Genomic DNA, 19781 nt, shown 5'->3' with positions numbered 1-19781 from the left:
AGAGAAATCTTTCGTTTTACGTTAACGGTTTCCTAGTTCACATTGGCCCATAGATTCAGTCTAAAAGCGCAAGAAGACCAAAACTCGTTCTAAATATGATCACATTGGGATAAGATTAAACCCCCTAGCAAACCCATCGACTTTGTGGTTTTCGGCGATTCCAGTGTGAGCAGACCCTCCATCGTAATAATATGAGAAAATTAAAAAATAACAGTAAATTCATATACACTTAATACCACTAAGACTTGAAACTTTAGGAAAGTTTGGTTCTATCCCAACTTCTTCGATAAAATCGTTTAATGATAACTCTTGTAAGAATGATATATCAGTGACTTTGACTTGAATCTTAATTTAGTTGAATAGGAAAAATTAACCTTTAATGGCCGTTACTGTTTTGACACTTGAACTCAAATGGTAACGCTACTAACATGCTATGCTATATAAGACTTAAATTATTTCAACGACATGAAATATTAGCCTCTTAAATTAACACGATGCAAATCGAAGTTTAATACGCTGAGTCTGAATATAAATAGCTTCGTTACTTCTCTGACACAATGTGCAATCGAGTGACTTACATGGCGTAAAAGCAACATTTATGCTGAAATGATGTTCATTATGTGTGAATGTTTGACCGAAAGGCTGCAAGAACTACTATCTACGCTTGAAATTATTTCAAAACGTACAAATAAAGAAGTCTGCACGTATTTACACTTCTATGACATAACTAGATATATATAGTACATATGTAATGCTATAGATAGTTAAATATATGTAATGCAATTTCATTGGAAATAGTAATATATTTCCACAAACTACAACTCCCAGGAAACAGTATAACTCAGCTGAGCACTCAAGTCATGCGAATGTCAAGAACGTTGACATATGCGTACTTGCTTGCTCACTTTTCGCACATACGTAAGTATATTTGCTTGCCAAAAAGTTGATTAGTTAGGAACACGAAGTTTGCAAAGCCTATAGAGTCCAACTTATATATAAATTAGTTATTGCAAAAGTAAAGTAAATTCATATAAAATGTACCTTGACTTGAACTTGCTCTAAGTTATTTGAAATTTTCTACAAAATGTTCACTTTCGAAATAAAACAATATTTGAATATTAAAAATTGTATACACGTAATACTCTATTGACAATAAGATATACAAGGTGCGTTCCAAAGTAAACATGTCGACTGGGGCGTTAGAATCTGCTTTCCTCAACGATTGTCCAGTGAGAGTGATTGCATGACATTTCATTAATTAGAAGTGAAGTTATTGCATTTTAGGTGGCAGTATGTTTGTGTTATCGGTGCGAAAATGAGCTTCGAGCAAAGAGCCAACATTAAATTTTGTTTTAAAATTGGTAAAACTTTTACCGAAACGTTTCATTTGATGAAACAAGTTTATGGCGATGATTGTCCATCCCGTAGCAGAGTGCACGAGTGGTTTCAACGTTTTCGAACTGGTCGTGAGGACATAAATGACGATCAACATATGGGCCAATCAAAACCATCCAAAATCAGCCGAAAGCATCATTGAAATTCATGGAAATGGAATTGAACATCTCCAAAACATCGATTTATAGCATTTTAACTGAACATTTGGGCTTACGAAAGGTGTGTGCACGGTTTGTTCAGCACAAATTGACTGACGACGAAAAATTGCTCAGAATCCAACATTCGAAAGACGATTATTTGACCAAAAATCACATTTCAACCATTACTACTCACCGTATTCACCTGATATGGCACCGTGCGACTTCTTTCTTTTCGGAACAAATACATTTGCCCATGAACGGAAAGCGTCATGCAGACGTAGAGATCATTCAAAAGGCTTGCACCGGCGGCCATACCGGCCAACGAGCTAAAACACTCGTTCGACATGCTTTTGGACCGTGCAAAAAGCTGCATTGAAGCAGAAGGAAGCTATTTTGAATAAAATAAATTGATTTTGTCGAAAAAACTATTTGTTTTTTTTTGAGTGTTTACTTTGGAAAACACCTTGTAATTACTAATTTCTAAGTACAGTTATATGAGAAGTAATTATGTGCCATTTAGATCTAACAAATATAATGTAAGGTTATCATCTAAAAATACGATTGTGTATTTGGAGCAGAATTGGGAAAACAGTCGCTTAGCGCTCTTCTACGTGAACTGTGTGAGATTAGGCCATGTTCCAAAGGCCTGGAGACTAGCTAAGGTTGCGTTCACGCCGAAGGTCGAAAGGAACTCTCATGTCGTTGCCAAGGATTTCAGGGTTAGCCTATCAATTAATTATCAAAGTTATGGCTGTCAACCCTCGCTCACTACCAGATCCATTTGCTTCGCTTCCTTATCCAGTCTGAAGAAAGCAGACGGCGCGGTTGTTCAGGCCAATGATATGTATACCGTATTATTGCCTCTAACTAGACTGGAAATTTCAGTTCATGCTGAAAAAGGCTTTCAGTTTTTCATAAAGGAATATTACGGAAAAATTAATTGCCGAACTTTAAATCGGATCAGAGTAGACAAAAGCATTGTACACAAGGTAAGGTGTGCAAGATAAATAGACTTGAGAGACATGAGAGAGAGGTATATAAAAGTATTATATTCCAAGCTCGTTTGTATCTCCGAACCATGATAATCGCACAAGCCATTATGTGTGTAAATTTTTGAGAGAAACGTCTTATTTTAAGTTTTCTTTCTTAAAACTTGAGAGTGAAGTTCCAAGCAATATTTAGCGCTGAAGACAAGAACTCAGAAATCTTTTTCAAACCATCTTTAAAAATGCTTTCCATCACAAAACCCAAAAAATCGTAACTTATGCAAAATGCAAGCTTATCCAATTCTTTATATTTTATATTATAATTGACAGTTTTATGACAAAAATTTCATTTGCGCATCTACTTCCTTGCAGGTATCAACGCCGACAGGCATCATTTCGCATTTTGTGAATCTGCAAGTGGTCGTACCCGAGGCATTTATACTGGGCTCCGGTGAGCTGCACGTCGACATGGGATCCACAATAAATCTCGTCTGCATAATTGAAAAGGTAAGCACCGAAACACACACACCCATACTCACACATACTTACACTTGCACGCGCAAAAAATCAAAGGCACGAGAAAATAAAAATATGCCAAGGCCAAAGCCCGTGCAATAACAAACACATACACGTACACGAGTATAAACCTATGTACATATATGTATAACTACAGCTTCTGCTGCTTGCCAATACAGCAAAGTGTATTTACTTTAACATTGGACGTCAACAACTTTTGCCAAGATTTATGTTGGCCACACAATTTACGTTTACTTGCCACAGAAATTCAAATTTGTTGGGTTAATGAAAATTTATATGACGCGCTGCAAGCGCACACACCGCGACAGCTACACATACATACGTAGATATGTGTGAGGCAAGTGAGCAACGGAGCGAAGTGAGCAGCCGAGCGAAGTGCAAGTGCAGCACAGCAGCTGCAACAATTTCAAGTGCCATTAAATTTAATATAACTGAACGAGTAGTAAAATACTAACAAACGCAATCACGCGCGCTCACATACATATTTCATGTGGCTACATACATACATGCATATTTATATCCGTGCGAGTGTATGTATGCTTGAGCGTACGTTACTTGCCGCAGCACTCACTTAGCGTAAGTCGTGCAATATCCTTTGTAGCTTCTAGCCACTCGGCGGTGATTACAATTACTTACATATATCTGCATGTGTTTTTTATAGATACCCTGTAGGAAATAATAAGGCTATTTGCAGAGAGACTCAAAATGTCACAGAGGCCGAGAGATGCCGCGCGTTTGTGTCAGTTTTTTTACCAACTGAACGGTCTATCTTATATTTTAGGAAACAACTTATGGCAAATAAGAAAATAGTATTCTTCGCATCATATCTTTATACCGAGGATAGCTTTTAGAAATAATTTCAATAAAGAATGACGCCAGCCTATGCAATGAAACACCTAACCTATTGAAATACTAAGTCTATAAGCGACAAAGGACAAGATAAAAGGCTAACATCGACTGCAACGAAGCTATAATACCCTTTTCATGAGGAGGATAGCTTTTAGAAATAATTTCAATAAAGAATGACGCCAGCCGAAAAATATGCCGATATCCCGTAATATGGTCAGTCTTAAATTTCGTGAAGATAGATTTTCAAATGCTAAAGTTTTCCTTAGATGGACTGGATTTTGATCGTTCAGTTCGTATAACATATATATGTTATAGTCACCCGATATCGTCGATTCCAAAAAATAAGCGGTTTAATGCAAAGCAAAAACACAAACAAAAATTCTGATCGGTATATCAAAAACTAAGGAACTTGTTCGCGTATGTACAGGCTGACGAGTAGCCGGAGAGACATTGGTAAGTCGAATCAGCTCATCATACCGATTATTTCTATTTACGTTGTGACGAAAACGTACCCGGAAATTTTATATAAAAAATGCAAAATATTCAATTATTCAAAAACATATAAATCTTGTCGCCTACAAAGTAATCCCAACCAGATATAAAACACTTATGATAACGATTTTTCCAGTCTTCAAAACATTTTTCATAAACACTCCTTGGGATTGGACTCAGCTCCTTTAGCGAATTTTGTTTTATCACTTCGATCGACTGAAAACGGATTCCACGGAGCGGCAATTTCAGTTTGGGGAACAAGAAAAATCACACGGAACCAATTCTGGTGAACACGGTGTTTGACTGATGATATTGATTGCCCTTTTGCCTTGAAATTTGATCACAATCGTACTCTTTTTGAAAAAAAGCTCAGCCGTCTCCCGATTAAGATGTCAAACTCTTTTGCCATCTCTCTGACGATTTTCAAACACCTTCACTTTTTTGATATTTTCAACAGTGGAAGAGGTCGAAGGTCGTCCAGAACGAGGCATGTCTTCAACGATCTCTCGACCGTATTTGAAGGCTTTCTAATACTCGTAAGCTTGTATTTTTGAAAGCAGAATTACCGTAAGCCTTTTCCAAAATTTGCAATTAAATTTCGTTTGAAATACAAAATTTTTGTTTGATATTTTTATCCGTTATAAAAATCGCAACGCAATACTGGGGTATACCGACTTAAGAACATGCTGTAAACAAACAGATAGTGCACATATTTGGCACGATAATCAACGACAGTCCTACCAACTTAGCTTACACATCATCTTGCAATATCATTTACCCGGAGAATTTAATTACATTTTCCGGGTTCTTTAATGCCTTAAAAAATATGTATTTTGAAGGAAATCCCGGACCTGCTATGTGTTGTAAACTTCATGACAAACTTAATATACTCTGTTCGAGGGATAAACATCGCAAAGTTAAGAAAGAGCCCATGGTTATAAGTGTGTCCGTCACATAGTTATCGGGCAATATCTTTTATAAAAAAAGATCAAAAGAACAGTTCATTAGACGCCATTTCGGCTTCCGATTGCTGAAAAGTTGAGCGATCTTTCTCTTAAGGGGTTATAAGGGGACTTTCAAATCAGAAAAAAGGCATGGTTTTAAAATAAATTTTAAAGAAAACAAAAATTTTGTTTACAGAAATTAATGTGCCGTAACAATCGCCAATTAATTTTGAAGAATTGTGTATTCTCTTGATAACGTGGTATTGGTAGGATCTCCGGAATCTGTTTATCAGAAAGCTGCTTAAAATTATCTTAAATACAAATCAAAATCCAAATAATTTTATTTATTTTTTAAGGCACAAAATTTTTTTATGAAAAAGTACATTTCGGAGTAGCTTTAGAAACCGAAATCTTTATGAAGATGCTTATTCCTTTGAGCATTATGAAAGTTCTGTGAAAATTTCAAACAGTTCGGTTAAGCTGTTTCGCAGAAAGTATACTCAATAATTATGAAAAGAAGAATGTATTGAGCTTAAATACTAGAGTCACCGCTCATACTTGTATGTATGATATGTTTTCATTCTATACATACATATATACAACACATCGACATTTCGAAATACACATAACCACTTTATGGATGAATTCGATCTCCATTCAAACTAAATGTACTTAATCCAATAAACCATTTTTTACACTTTTAGTAATCTTCATTACCCCTAGAATGCGTTATCAAGGTTAGGTCGTTTTTGTAGACCTTAGCTTAGCAAAACAACCAATCTTTGACCAGATCTTTCTTGAAACGCCTAAGAGGAAGGCAAGAGAGTTATGGCTACTTTGTTTTTGGTCTTTTCCTGAGTGCCACAGAGTCGAGAGGGAGAATGTCGGTTGAAATTACGAACTAAAGTACCATGTCATATAAAAGTTTCTTAATAACGATTTCTTAGATAGATATACATACATATGTTACGCATATGTTTGCTACATAGAGCGATTTTAGTTCTTCCAGCTCCTTGAAACTTATATACACAAACATATTTCCTCTTTGGGGATTTATGAATTGAAAAACTCTTTTTACACATTATAATACATGTAACTGTTCAATAGGAGGATGGGGTCATGTGTAGAAGTTCACGCAAGAGAGGAAAGTTCTCTGATCGCCATTCACTTGGGAGTGGCCAGAAACGATTCTTTTACATATGACTCAAGCAGCTCACGACTTCCGGTCTTTGACCAAGTATCCTCTGGGTAGCCTAAGAACATCCGTTCGAAGGTGAGCTAAAGTGAGAAGACGAAACATCCCCTGCATAGGGTTGTGCGCTGGGTTTGGGACCCGCCACGTAAAAAGCCTACCCCAATGAAAAACGACAAACAGCCTCGGATAACTGTGGGACGGCATTTCAAACTCCTTACGTACAGCTGCATCCGAAACCCTTGGTTTTCGGAAAGTGCAAAAGAACAACTGGTACGACGAGGAGTGCCGCGCCGCAGCGGAGAGAAAACAACACGTGCGGGATGGGATAGATACCGAGAGTTGAAGAGGGAAGCGAGACGCATTTGCAGACAGAAAGAGTAAGAGGCCGAAATGTGTGAGTATGAAGAGCTCGAAATGCTCGAAAATTCTACGAAAAAATGCGGCGCCTTACAGAAGGTTTCAAGACCGGAGCATACTCTTGTAGAAGCCCTAATTGTGATCTAGTCACCGATGCCCAGAGCATACTTAAATTATGGAGGGAACACTTCTCCAGCCTGCTGACTGGCAGTGAAAGTACAACGCCAGGAGAAGGCGAACCCGATTCCCAATCGATGACGATGGAGCAGACGTCCCATTGCCCGACCATGAAGAAGTTCGAATAGCAATTACCCGCCTGAAGAACAACAAAGCGGCGGGGCCGATGGATTCACCGGCCGAGCTATTCAAACACGGCAGCGAAGAACTGATAAGGAGCATGCATCAGCTTCTTTGTAAAATATGGTCGGACGAAAGCATGCCCAACGATTGGAACTTAAGTGTGCTATGCCCAATCCATAAAAAAGGAAACCCCACAATCTGCGCCAACTAGAGTGGGATTAGCCTCCTCAACATCGCATATAAGGTTCTATCGAGCGTATTGTGTGAAAGATTAAAGCCCACCGTCAACAAACTGATTGGACCTTATCAGTGTGGTTTTAGACCTGGAAAATCAACAACCGACCAGATATTCACCATGCGCCAAATCTTGGAAAAGACCCGTGAAAGGAGAATCGACACACACCACCTCTTCGTCGATTTCAAAGCTGCTTTCGACAGCACGAAAAGGAACTGCCTTTATGCCGCGATGTCTGAATTTGGTATCCCCGCAAAACTAATACGGCTGTGTAAACTGACGTTAAGCAACACGAAGAGATCCGTCAGAATCGGGAAGGACCTCTCCGAGCCGTTCGACACCAAACGAGGTTTCAGACAAGGCGATTCCCTATCGTGCGACTTTTTCAACCTGCTTCTGGAGAAAATAGTTCGCGCTGCAGAACTTAGTAGAGAAGGTACCATCTTTTATAAGAGTGTACAGCTGCTGGCGTATGCTGATGATATTGATATCATCGGCCTTAACACCCGCGCCGTTAGTTCTGCTTTCTCCAGACTAGACAAGGAAGCAAAACAAATGGGTCTGGCAGTGAACGCGGGCAAGACGAAATATCTCCTGTCATCAAACAAACAGTCGTCGCACTCGCGACTTGGCTATCACGTCACTGTTGACAGTCATAACTTTGAAGTTGCAGATAATTTCGTCTACTTAGGAACCAGTATTAACACCACCAACAATGTCAGCCTGGAAATCCAACGCAGGATTGCTCTTGCCAACAGGTGCTACTTCGGACTGAGTAGGCAATTGAAAAGTAAAGTCCTCTCTCGACGAACAAAAGCCAAACTCTATAAGTCGCTCATAATTCCCGTCCTGCTATATGGTGCAGAGGCCTGGACAACAACTGATGAGTCGACGTTGCAAGTTTTCGAGAGAAAAGTTCTGCGAAAGATTTATGGTCCTTTGCGCATTGGCCACGGCGAATACCGCATTCGATGGAACGATGAGCTGTACGAGATATACGACGACATTGCCATAGTTCAGCGAATTAAAAGACACCGGCTACGCTGGCTAGGTCATGTTCTCCGAATGGACGAAAACACTCCAGCTCTGAAAGTATTCGACGCTGTACCCGCCGGGGGAAGCAGAGGAAAAGGAAGACCTCCACTCCGTTGAAAGGACCAAGTGGAGAAGGACCTGGTTTCGCTTGGAATATCCAATTGGCGCCACGTAGCAAAAAGAAGAAACGACTGGCGCGCTGTTGTTAACTCGGCTATAATCGCGTAAGCGGTGTCTACGCCAATTAAGAAGAAGAAGTTCAATAGGAGAGTAAGAATTGTGCTCTATCAACTACGTAGTTACAAGTACAGCGCTTAATAGATTATAACCCATTATATCATATCGCGAACTGATGATTTCCTGCAGGGAACGTTCGTATATAGCATATGCTAGTATGTGGTCGTGAGTGGGTGCCGATTTCGCATAGTTAAAGTGAATTTGCCCGCAGTTCATGCTGCCAAGTGTCCTCACAGCAGCACGACACATGCACATATGCATAAATATACATATTATACATATATATACAATACAAATATACATGCAGTGCACATAAGCGCCAAAACGGTTGCAATAAAAATACCGCACACACCGAGGCAGCCTTTTCAATGTCTTTTACGCCACGTTTGCTGCTGATTTTATTGCCGCGGCGACGGCGATTACGACAAGTAATCCAAGCCAGAAACGCGCTGGCTTACGTACGCCGTGCCGAACGCAGCTGAAATTATTGAAATTACGAGTACACAATATTTTGTTGCAAGCGCTTTGGCTTTTAGCTGTTGCGTCTGCTCGAAAGCCGCTCTACATACACACACACCAGCGTGGGTACGCGTTTGTATTCCGCGCGCACTTATCTCTTTGCATACCGCCTCAATTTTCGGCGGTTTGTTGCCGCTTTATTCACACGAGTGCTCTTACACAAACAGCTCTCAAGTTGCTTGGCTAAAGTGTGGCAAATTTCGCGGTTAAAGTTTGAAATTAATTTTCGTAGAATTCTCGGAAAAGTTTTCTAAACGAAAAGGATATGAAATGTTTCGTGAAATCGACTTCTCAAAGAATGGTTCGCAGTGCTGTTTTTATATTTTCATTCGTTATTATTAACCTTGGTTAAAACTATTTAGTCCAAGAAATCATAGTTTCGAATTTAACAGTAAATTCTAGATGTATAGTATGTTTACTTGGCCCCAGAAGAGCTTCAAAACTATTTCTTAGGCAAATGCAAATGGTTTTGAATAAACAAGACTGGTGAATCTTGTTTTTAAGTACAACTAACAAGATTTATTAATTCATTGATATTTTAAAAACTACTAGAGGGAAAATTTTAAAAACTCAATTAACTTCAAATCCTATAAATCATTTGGTTTATCAATTATCCGCAACAATGGACATTTTAACGATAGTTTTTAAAAACCGAAATTCAGAAGGTCTTTTTTCGTCTTGGTGCAACTCTGGCTCAGATTTGTCCCTCAAGACGATATTCTGAGAATAAGGTGTGTGTGGATGCAATGTTACTATTGATGACAGGGAAATTTCTTCAAATTCCTAGATCATGCAACATCCATCTTTTACAAACCAAAATATTTATGAACGATTTGCACAGAAAGTTTCTTTTGTATCTTTAGACAATAATATTGACGAACTTAATTTCATCGTCATCAGCAATTATTTTCTGAATTGTTTTGAAAGTTATCGTAATTTAAGTATAAGAAATTTTCATTTGCTATCATGTGTTTCATTTCTCTTGATAGGACTTCACCATTAAGGAAATGCCAAGATGGATCCTCTCGTCTTGTTTATCATTCGGTTTTCCTTCAAAGCTGTTATTCTTTATCATTTCATGTATTTGTAGATCTACAAATATTCCATCTGTAATTTTTGCCTTGCTGACTTTGGGAATTTCTCTATAAAACACGACACTATGTCGGATATGTCCATTAGCCGAAGACAAGTTTGGATTCTCAGTAGTCAGTGTGTTTGGACTTGGTTTGAGCCAAACGAAAATAACGATTACGTACTCGTACCTATAGCAATTTCACACACGCTACACAAAACTTATGTGATACCCAGTATATATTGATTGCTTCCTCTCAGGAAATCTGAAAAAAAAAAAACAAAATGACACTGATTAATTAAAGACATCAAATTATCACGCTGATTTTTAAAAGTTAATTCTCCACACACATAATAAAAACTGTGGATGTTTTTAGTACAGTTATTTAAAAAAGGCTCGTATATGGGACATGAAATACGAGATAAAAAATATGTAGCTGTAACAAAAAATTGATGTGATTGAAACAAAATACTGTCCTTTTTTAGAGGCAAAATACAGAAACTTCAAATTTAATGAGGAATGTTTATCATTATTTCAAATAATATTATTTGGTATTTATTTTTTGAAGATTTACTCCTTCAAATGTTGACCGTGGCCACATCTCAGGTGGTCCATTAGTCGAGACCGAACTGGCGAATGACACGCGTAATGTTTTGCCCCAAACTTTAGATTTTACATATTCCCCCAGGAAACCATGTGATATCGCACGACCTTGGTTGCCAATTGATCGTTTCAAAACATGAAATTATCTGCTTGCCGAAGTGTTCTCTCAATAAATACATTGATTGATGATATGTATGGGAAATGCCGCCATTTTCTTGAAACCAAATGTCGCTGAGATCACGAGTTTCAATTTCCGGCATCAAATATTCAGTTATCATGCCACGATAAAACTTGCCATTGACAGTTAAGTTCTCATCTCATCTCATCTCATCTCATCTCATCTCATCTCATCTCACCGTCTCACAAACCAAACCAAACTGTTCTTTTTTTCTGGGATAAAGTGGCAGCACTTGAATCTCTTCAAGTTTCTCTTCGTCCCAAATGCGGAAATTTTGCCCTCTCAATGGGTATGTATTGAGCCAGAAATTGACTGCATCTCTGAACATAATTGGCTCGAAAACCGTAGACCTTCTTGAAACTTTTCAAAGGCCATAGAGCGAAACGGTGTCGCTTCGGCAGCTCGAGCGGCTTCAGATCGCTTTTAATTTAAGATCTCGTCGTTAAATGTGAGGTTAACATTTCTCAGTCCGACAAAAGTATATGCACAGACTTTGCTATTTGGTCACAATTTTTGCTGTGTTAACTTACTCATATTAGTGTAGGAGGATTTTTTAATTTTATTATTATCGCTTTATCGTCCGATCAATTGGCTTCTTCTCTTCTCGTAGTGATAAACACTTGCGACTAAATTTCAAATTTTCCCACTTACAATAATTTCTAGTAAACCCTTTAAAAGTTTATTCGGTATTTGGAAATCTGTGTTTATATTTTCAATTAAAAGGGCAGGAGCTTCTTAGGGCAGCTTTGTATGGATGCAGTCTTTAAACAAATTAAGGAGTTTTAGGTAAGCATGTGTAACTTTTTTTTAAAAAACTTTCACTCATTCTTTAGTACAAACAAGGTGTATTTCTGTAATACTCCAAGAACTTACTAAACACCTATTCTTCTTCTTCAACTCTTCACATTCATTTATTTACTTTTGTATGAAAAACAAATGAATGGAGTATCCTCTGAGGTGAAGCCACTCTCTTGGTTAAATTACTTTAAAACTCACTTGATGTGAAACACTAATTGTAGTTGGTTTCTAAATGCAATTGCCACTGCCTTTCAAACTTCAAACTAAGCTATCTTAAAAGCTTACATCGAAAATCGAAATACGTCGGAATTGCAACGAATGAAAAATTGGGAGCTTATTTTTCCAGAAGATTAATAAAATGCACTAAATGTGAGATAAAACCACATGATCTTTTATTACATAAAGCCCGCTTTCAATAGCAGTCGGCAAATAAAGGCGAACGCCGCAACGTTCCATCAATGGCTCACACATACACATAAAGCATGTGCTCATAAGTGTGAATGCGTGCTTGTATGAGAGCGCATATTATTTCATGCTTGTATGATGTGGGGGAATAGCTGGCCAAATAACTGTCTACAAAAACAGAGATAAAACGCCAATGTGGCTCAAAATATGAAAAGGGGCAAAAACAACCAAAACTGGCAAAAAAATTATCAGAAAAAAAGTATGTATAATTGAGGAAAACACTGCAGTTGAATGAGCGAGTTGGTTGGTGAGCGATCGGACGGCGGAGGAAGGTGCAGGTCTTACATGAAAATTCGCAATGCATCAGCGGTGCTGGACACGTACGCGCACGCATGTATGCGCACACGACGGCGAGCAAACACACGCGCACACACACATATACAGACAACGGTTTGCATATAAATGTGCGATTGTTTGTGGCATTTTGTGGGTGCGCTCCGTGAGCATACAACATTGTGTTTCCTTTTTACTGTGCGGTAATTGAATTTGTGCAACCTGCCACACCCATGCAACCGCATGCTCGCAAACTCGAGCGCACACACGCGCATCGATTCACCGGGGCGCTGGCATATATGTTGTATTGTGTGTGGCGGTATGTGAGCTTACAGTGCAGCATGCCGCTTGCCAGAATTGCAAGAATTGCTGAGGCATGCAACACGCCATAATGTACATATAGCAACACAGAACACTCCATGTATATACATACATACATATGTATGTGCGTCATATGTATAAATGGAATGAGTGATATGCTCGCAGTCTGGTTGTTTGCCATGCAGCTCACGCAAACGCAACGCAGCAACCACCACAATGCGAATACAAAGTGAAAACTCTAAGTCACTCGTGGTGCGGTGGCGGGAGTTGAGGTGTTGCATGGGAGCGCAGCCTGCCACAAAGCTAGTCGGCAAAGCACTGAAACTCGCTTAAATCCAAATGCGAATTGGTCGCAGGAAAAAAGCTTTAACGCCCTTTTAAGTTTCCATTGTAACTGGCCAGTGCAGCGCGGTGCCCACTGGGGGTATGGAAAAAAGTGAAGTTTTTACAAGTTCGCTGCAGCGACTGACTCTGCTTTCATGTGTGTCTGCCTTATAGTATGGAGTTCGGTTTGTTTTGCTATGTGCGCACTTTCATGACAAATACAATTTTTCAATTTTGAAATTTCTATGGGAACTTCAGTTTTCGGACAGTCTATGGACGTATATATGTATATAGATAACATAACACACATAGTCTAAAAGCGTTATTGGAGTATTATCTTGTGCTCTTTTTGACTCATATATAGTTTTTTACTTATTTTTCGATCCACATCAGCGATATTCTGTAAATTTAAGTTAGTCTTTAGTGACATTACTTATTTTATAATAAGGAGCCACATATCTCCTTAACCTGGAGAATATTTAGAAGACTTAACTAATGAACCGTAAAGATATACGAGGTGTATTAAAAAAATTACAAAAATTCAAGAAATAAAATTTCACTGTTTCGGGGCGTCCAAGTGTCAAAATTATTTTATCTTACCACCTGATAGTACAGCGCAACCAACTTCTCGCTGCGTTTTTATGAAAATGCAATTTTATTGTGGAAATGGCTACAAATGAATTGTCTGTAGTACTTACTGACCATCACTAGTAACTTTTTAACATCTTTCTGAAGAGGCTCGAATACCATTACGGTAAAACTGTAAACCTTGTAATGCTACCCAAGAATCACGGTATTTCTCGATGTCGTCTTGTGAGTGGAACTGCTTCTGAGCCACAACATGTCAAACAAATAATAATCGAACGGTGCAATATCTGGGGAATATAGCGGGTGGGGCAAGTCTTCTCCTTTTAAACGTCCCCAGCTAGGTTTTAGCCTATGTTCAGCCGAGTATTGTCATACAACAGAATCGTCTTTGAATGCTTTTGGTCTTCCTTCCCGCGGACGTTCGTTATTATCGTTATCTTTCAAGCAACGAATCCAGTCACTACACATTTTTGAAGTGCTCGAAGTGCTTGAACCGTTGATTTCTTTGACTGAAAGAAAAAAATCAACGCTTCCCGATAATGACGTTTATTTGGTAAATAATTGGACAAATTCACATAACCAAAAGTATATGATACATAAACATTGTGGAAACGCAGTTTCTTTTTCAAATGTTTAGGTTAAGTTTACCACGTTTTGGATAAATCTAAGTTTACAATTACTGAAAATCGGCTAAATGGGGGGTATATGATATAATTGTCTGACCAGTTCCGACAAATGATCAATAGTTCGGAATGATTCCTGTAAATCGACCCGGTCTAATGTACATATAAAACTGTCAGCCTTAACAACTGTTACGGACAAAGTAAGCTATGAAACTTTGTCCGTAACAGTTGTTAAGGTTAACCGTGCGATTCTGTACTGTGATACAGTCTCAAGTCTCTAAATTTGAGATTTTAAGTTAGAGACAATTTTTGAGACTTAAGACGATTTTGCTGTTCTGTAAGTGACAGTCCCAAAATCTATTACATTTCAATATTCAGAGATATTTTTACACTTGAATGAAAATAAATATGTCGATAACAAATATTAAATTTTCTATAACATAGTCAATATGATCAATAAAAATGAAAATATATGTTGACTTTGTTTCATAATATTTACGAAATTTATGTAAAATTGATTTATTTTTAACCTTTCTGTGTTTGAGTTGCTTACAAAATATAAAAAAACGACAATCGATTAATATCTCTGATGATCTCTATTCAGTATATTCAAAATGGCAGACAAGAATTCTTTTTAGCTTTGTGACCTGCTAACTATCAGGTTTCAAATTTGAGGCAATATTTTGAGACTAACGCCAGAGACTGTTTAGTGATTAGTAACTAGTCACAAATTGAGACTTTACATCAAAATGTCTCAAATAGAGACTAGACTGGTTACAGAATCCTGCTATAAATGTATTTTTATAAGCTTGGCGATTTTCCTTTGTTAAAAAAATTAATCAAGGAATTTGTTCTTGTTACCATGAGCAAAAATAACACCAAAACGATGTCCCAGCCTTCATATTCGGCAGAGAAAAATAAAGAGAGCCTTAAAGGGCCGTCGGTTCACAAGCATAGCTCAATAAGCTAGAGGTTATGCCAAAATTTCAGATTGACTATTGTTTCGACAACTGGAAGAAATGATGACATAAATGTATAATATCGAAAGGGGACTATTTTGTAGGCGAATACATTAATGTAGACAAATGAATTAATATTATTTCAAACACGGAAAACTTCCGTTATTGTTTGAAAACACCTATTAAGACGAATGTAAATATATCCATCAACATGTCAATTATCTTGACTGAAATTAGTGAAGCCTAATTTCTGGAACATTATGTAAGTTGGTGCCAAAAATTTAGAATTTACAAAAAAAGTGGCGAAAACCGAAAACCTATAAAGTGTCATAACTAAGCCTTAAATAAAGACATTAAAGTGAAATTTCGCAGAAAGGATCGCATTAAGGAGAGCCATATTTGGACGAAATCTGTTTGGAAAAGTGGGCGTGGTCCCGCCCCCTACTAAGTTTTTTGTACATATCTCGGAAACTACTATAGCTATGTCAACCAAACTCTACAGAGTCGTTTCATTCAGGCATTTCCATAAACAGTTCAAAAATGGAAGAAATCGGATAATAACCACGCCCACCTCCCATACAGAGGTTATGTTGAAAATCATTAAAAGTGCGTTAAGCGACTAACAAAAAACGTCAGAAACACTAAATTTTACGGAAGAAATGGCAGAAGGAAGCTGCACCCAGGCTTTTTTTCTTAAATTGAAAATGGGCGTGGCGTCGCCCACTTATGGACCAAAAACCATATCTCAGAAACTACTAGACCGATTTCAATGAAGTTCGGTATATAATATTTTCTTAGCACATGATATGTACGAAATTTGGGTGAAATCGGTTGACAACCACGCCTTCTTCCAATATAACGCTATTTTGAATTCCATCTGATGCCTTCTCTGTATAATACATACATTAGGAACCATGATGATAGCGGAATAAAACTTTACACAAATACGGTATTTGAAAAATATGTAAATGACGGATAATGAAATCTCGATTATCATTTTATCACCCGAACTTAGCCCTTCCTTACTTGTTTTTCCGATGATTTTTTCTGAATCTCGTGTTGTATAAGTATTTTCGGGTAATGGTACCATTGCCCTGTAGTCCGTTTAGAACCATTTAAATAAGACTGAATACAAAAACTTTCGATGCATTAGTTTCACCCAAATTAACGCACAAAAACTTGCTGTGCCCGAATTCCCACCAGTGAATGTATCACTTACAAGAACGTCAAGTGAAGAGGGTGGTGGTCGAATAGCAGTGAACCGGCGCAAACGATGGCTATTCCAGGATTGAAGGTCAGGAAATTTTGGCTATGTCCGAATGTTTTTGGTCAATAAAAACACGGGCTTTAATAGAACCTTAAAGATGGCAACAAGTTATCAAACAAAGCAGAGCCTTTTCAATCTAAATCGCATTATTCTATCTATGCTAAATAAATCTTTCCAATTAAAGTAAACATTTGACTCGCTGAAAGCAGCAATATCTCCTACACCAACCTTTGTTCTAGTTATAGCGAGCTAATCTTCGTGAAGCGAAGAAAAATCTGTCCAGTTAGTCTGCGTTTAAAAAAATACTCGTCACGGTAATAGATACTTATTGAATGTCTTCAAAAGTAAATCTGAAAAAATATTGGCCCATTTGTTTGATTAATTTGACACTGAATTACACTTACTAAACAACTTACAGCTTTATAAAAGTAAAAGCTATAAAAAGTTTAATGAAAAATTTTTATTTCATTTCCAGAGTCCAACTCCACCACAGTATGTGTATTGGCAGAAAAACGATCGCCTTATTAACTATTACGACACGAGGCGTGACATTTCAATCGAGACCACACCTGGACCACGTACACAAAGTCGCCTCATCATAAGAGAGCCACAAATCACCGATTCGGGAAATTACACATGCTCAGCCAGCAATACGGAGCCAGCGAGCATTTACGTTTTCGTGTCAAAAGGTGAGAGATTATTTAGTGTATTGAAAATATTAAATCAAATGAATGTTAACAAAAATGACACAGCGAAAATTAAGAATAGAGCAAAAAGAGAAATCGTATCTAAGAAAAGAGTAGGCTTGAAGGTTCCTGTATTCATACGTATGTCGTCACCTAATGCAAAAAAACGTAACATCACTTTTAATAAGTTTACAGGGGAAGAAAAAACGATATAAAAGCAGTCAGTCATATTGAAACAAAATTTGAGTTTTGGTTATAAAATGGTTATATATTGGTTATATACTAATTATATAATGGTTATATTTGAGAGCGAAAGCTGAAAATTTAATGAAGCTTTAATTTTTTTCATTTTAGGTAACGATAGGTATCTATTTATTTATAAATAAGTAAATAATATAATTCATATTTCTACAGAAATTCAGCCGTCAGTTAGTTGACTATACTTTATCTATGCAAAAAATTGTTTGACTTTTCAAATGCCGAAAGAGCTGCGGTTTTTAAATTTTCCGTGGTCCAAAAGCGCCTGAGAAGAGAATGCTTTTCTGTTTAAAGCTGTTTGACACTATTTGCAAATGCGAACATAATCTAAGCTTCTTTATCAAATTCCAGCACTGCACACGCCGGGCATTAAAAGTCAATTCTAATTTAGTATTAAGCAACTATAATTGGCTAATATTGACAGCAGCCGTTGTCAGCATTTCACAATCATCCAATTTGCGCTAGAATTTTTTCCATTTACCTAGTTTTAATACTTTTACGCTTTTTCATAGTTGCAATTTTTGCATTTAAATGGGATATTACGCAAATCTACTCCGGTGGCAATCTGCTGCTCGTGGTTGCCATTATGATTGTTGCCAAAATGCAGGCAAATAAGGAAAAATATTTGCATTAATTCATTTTTCACAGATTTGCATTCGAATTTGTAGCGATAGTTTGCATTTATATTTCGTGCATTATTTTTTATGCTTTTGTTTTAATTTTGTTGTTTTTGGCTTTTGCAAGTTTGTAATTTTTTCGCCCAACTCTTTGCAGGCGATAATATGGCGGCTATATCACGAAAGACTTCCTCGGCCGATCGGATTGCAGCGATATTCAAATATCTTTTGGCCCCTTGTGTGCTGGTGAATACGCTGGGTATAAGGTGAGTTTAAACATAGAGTAGTAAATCAAAACTTAACTTTTGAAAGACTGTTTAAATCAGTTTCTGTATAATAATAATGTAAATAAGTAATAATTATAATCAAATGTGTACTTTTTAATAAAGAGTTTAAGTTAGGTTTGATGGCTGTTTTGCCAGAATAGTGAGGATCACATTTAGATTGTTATGTACAGTTCTTTCTGAAGCCAGATGAAAAACTTCTATAGTTGGATATGAACCATCGGCAAAAGCGCTCTGAACCCATCACAAAACTGCTTAGGAGTCTATTTCCACTCTTTCCCCTAGATCTCTACAAGTATGAGGATTTTTTTCTTCATCTGGCAACAATTGGATATCTCATCTTCTTTTAAATAGATAATACATCTGGCCGGCGGTAATATCTTCAATCTTGCCATATGAATCCCGATCGACAGTGACAGTGATTTGCCGATAGAAAGAGTTCACTAGATCCCTTACAATTTGCTCTGGCCCAGAAGACCTTGCGATTCACGCTTGCTGAGCTGATTAGAGGGCCAACATTCCAGTAGTGAACTTCGAGATGCCTGGAGAGCTCCTACCCAATCCCATTCCACAGTTAGTGAGATTGAAGTACCTGTCGTAGTAAGCAGTAGCCCTACATTTTCCTGCGATACCGCTGTGACCAAATTAGTCTAATCCTATAATAAATTGATGCTAGCGATAAAAAGGCTACGCAACCCTTCAAAAGCTTGAGCGCACAGTCAGCGAACTCAAGACTTATATCGCTACTCTTCTGTGCGAATGTATAGCCACTACTCCTATTACTACACCAAGAGTCTTGGGAGTAGTAGAGCTACTACTACCTTTATGGCAGCCTAATTCGCTAGGAAGACGCTGCCTGAAAGCCTACAACTGGAACTGTAAGTTCCTGAAACTGTACTCCTCCACCAGCCCTGATTTCACCATTTCTGCGTAGGTTTTCTGGTGCAACGCTGACTCCCATATATGTAGTGGCAGCATACGTAGGTATGGACTGACTTGCTTTGGCCATATGGACTCGTCTATTCTGGCTTAGTCAACCAATGTTAGCCACTATCCTCGTTAGCGCTGCTGACACCTTGACGACTTAACCTCGAGTTTATCATCTCTCCTAGATATCTAAAATATTGCTGTGTAGTAATGATATATCTGTCAATATTGAACGTGGCGACCTCTAGTTTCTTCCTGCTTGTGATTAAAACTGCTTCCGTCTTTTGGTCAACTGGTTGGTACTTTGTTACCATAAG

At 37.8% G+C, this 19781-nt stretch overlaps 1 protein-coding gene across 3 annotated transcripts in view; it reads left to right on the top strand.

Annotated features, from left to right (window-relative positions):
• Window positions 1-19781, top strand: part of LOC120770831 (zwei Ig domain protein zig-8) — a 151174-nt gene that overhangs the window by 126324 nt on the left and 5069 nt on the right. For all 3 annotated transcript variants that reach the window (XM_040098422.1, XM_040098421.1, XM_040098420.1), the window contains exons 6-8: window positions 2894-3028; window positions 17168-17381; window positions 18411-18519. In XM_040098422.1, the coding sequence (XP_039954356.1) occupies window positions 2894-3028; window positions 17168-17381; window positions 18411-18519 (458 nt within the window). The remainder of the gene's footprint in view (window positions 1-2893; window positions 3029-17167; window positions 17382-18410; window positions 18520-19781) is intronic.

The sequence above is a fragment of the Bactrocera tryoni genome, chromosome 3, assembly GCF_016617805.1.
Source record: "Bactrocera tryoni isolate S06 chromosome 3, CSIRO_BtryS06_freeze2, whole genome shotgun sequence".
NCBI classification, from domain to species: Eukaryota; Metazoa; Arthropoda; class Insecta; order Diptera; family Tephritidae; genus Bactrocera; species Bactrocera tryoni.
The sequence above is the reverse complement of the archived record's forward strand: the minus strand, read 5'-3'. Positions and strand labels throughout refer to the sequence as shown.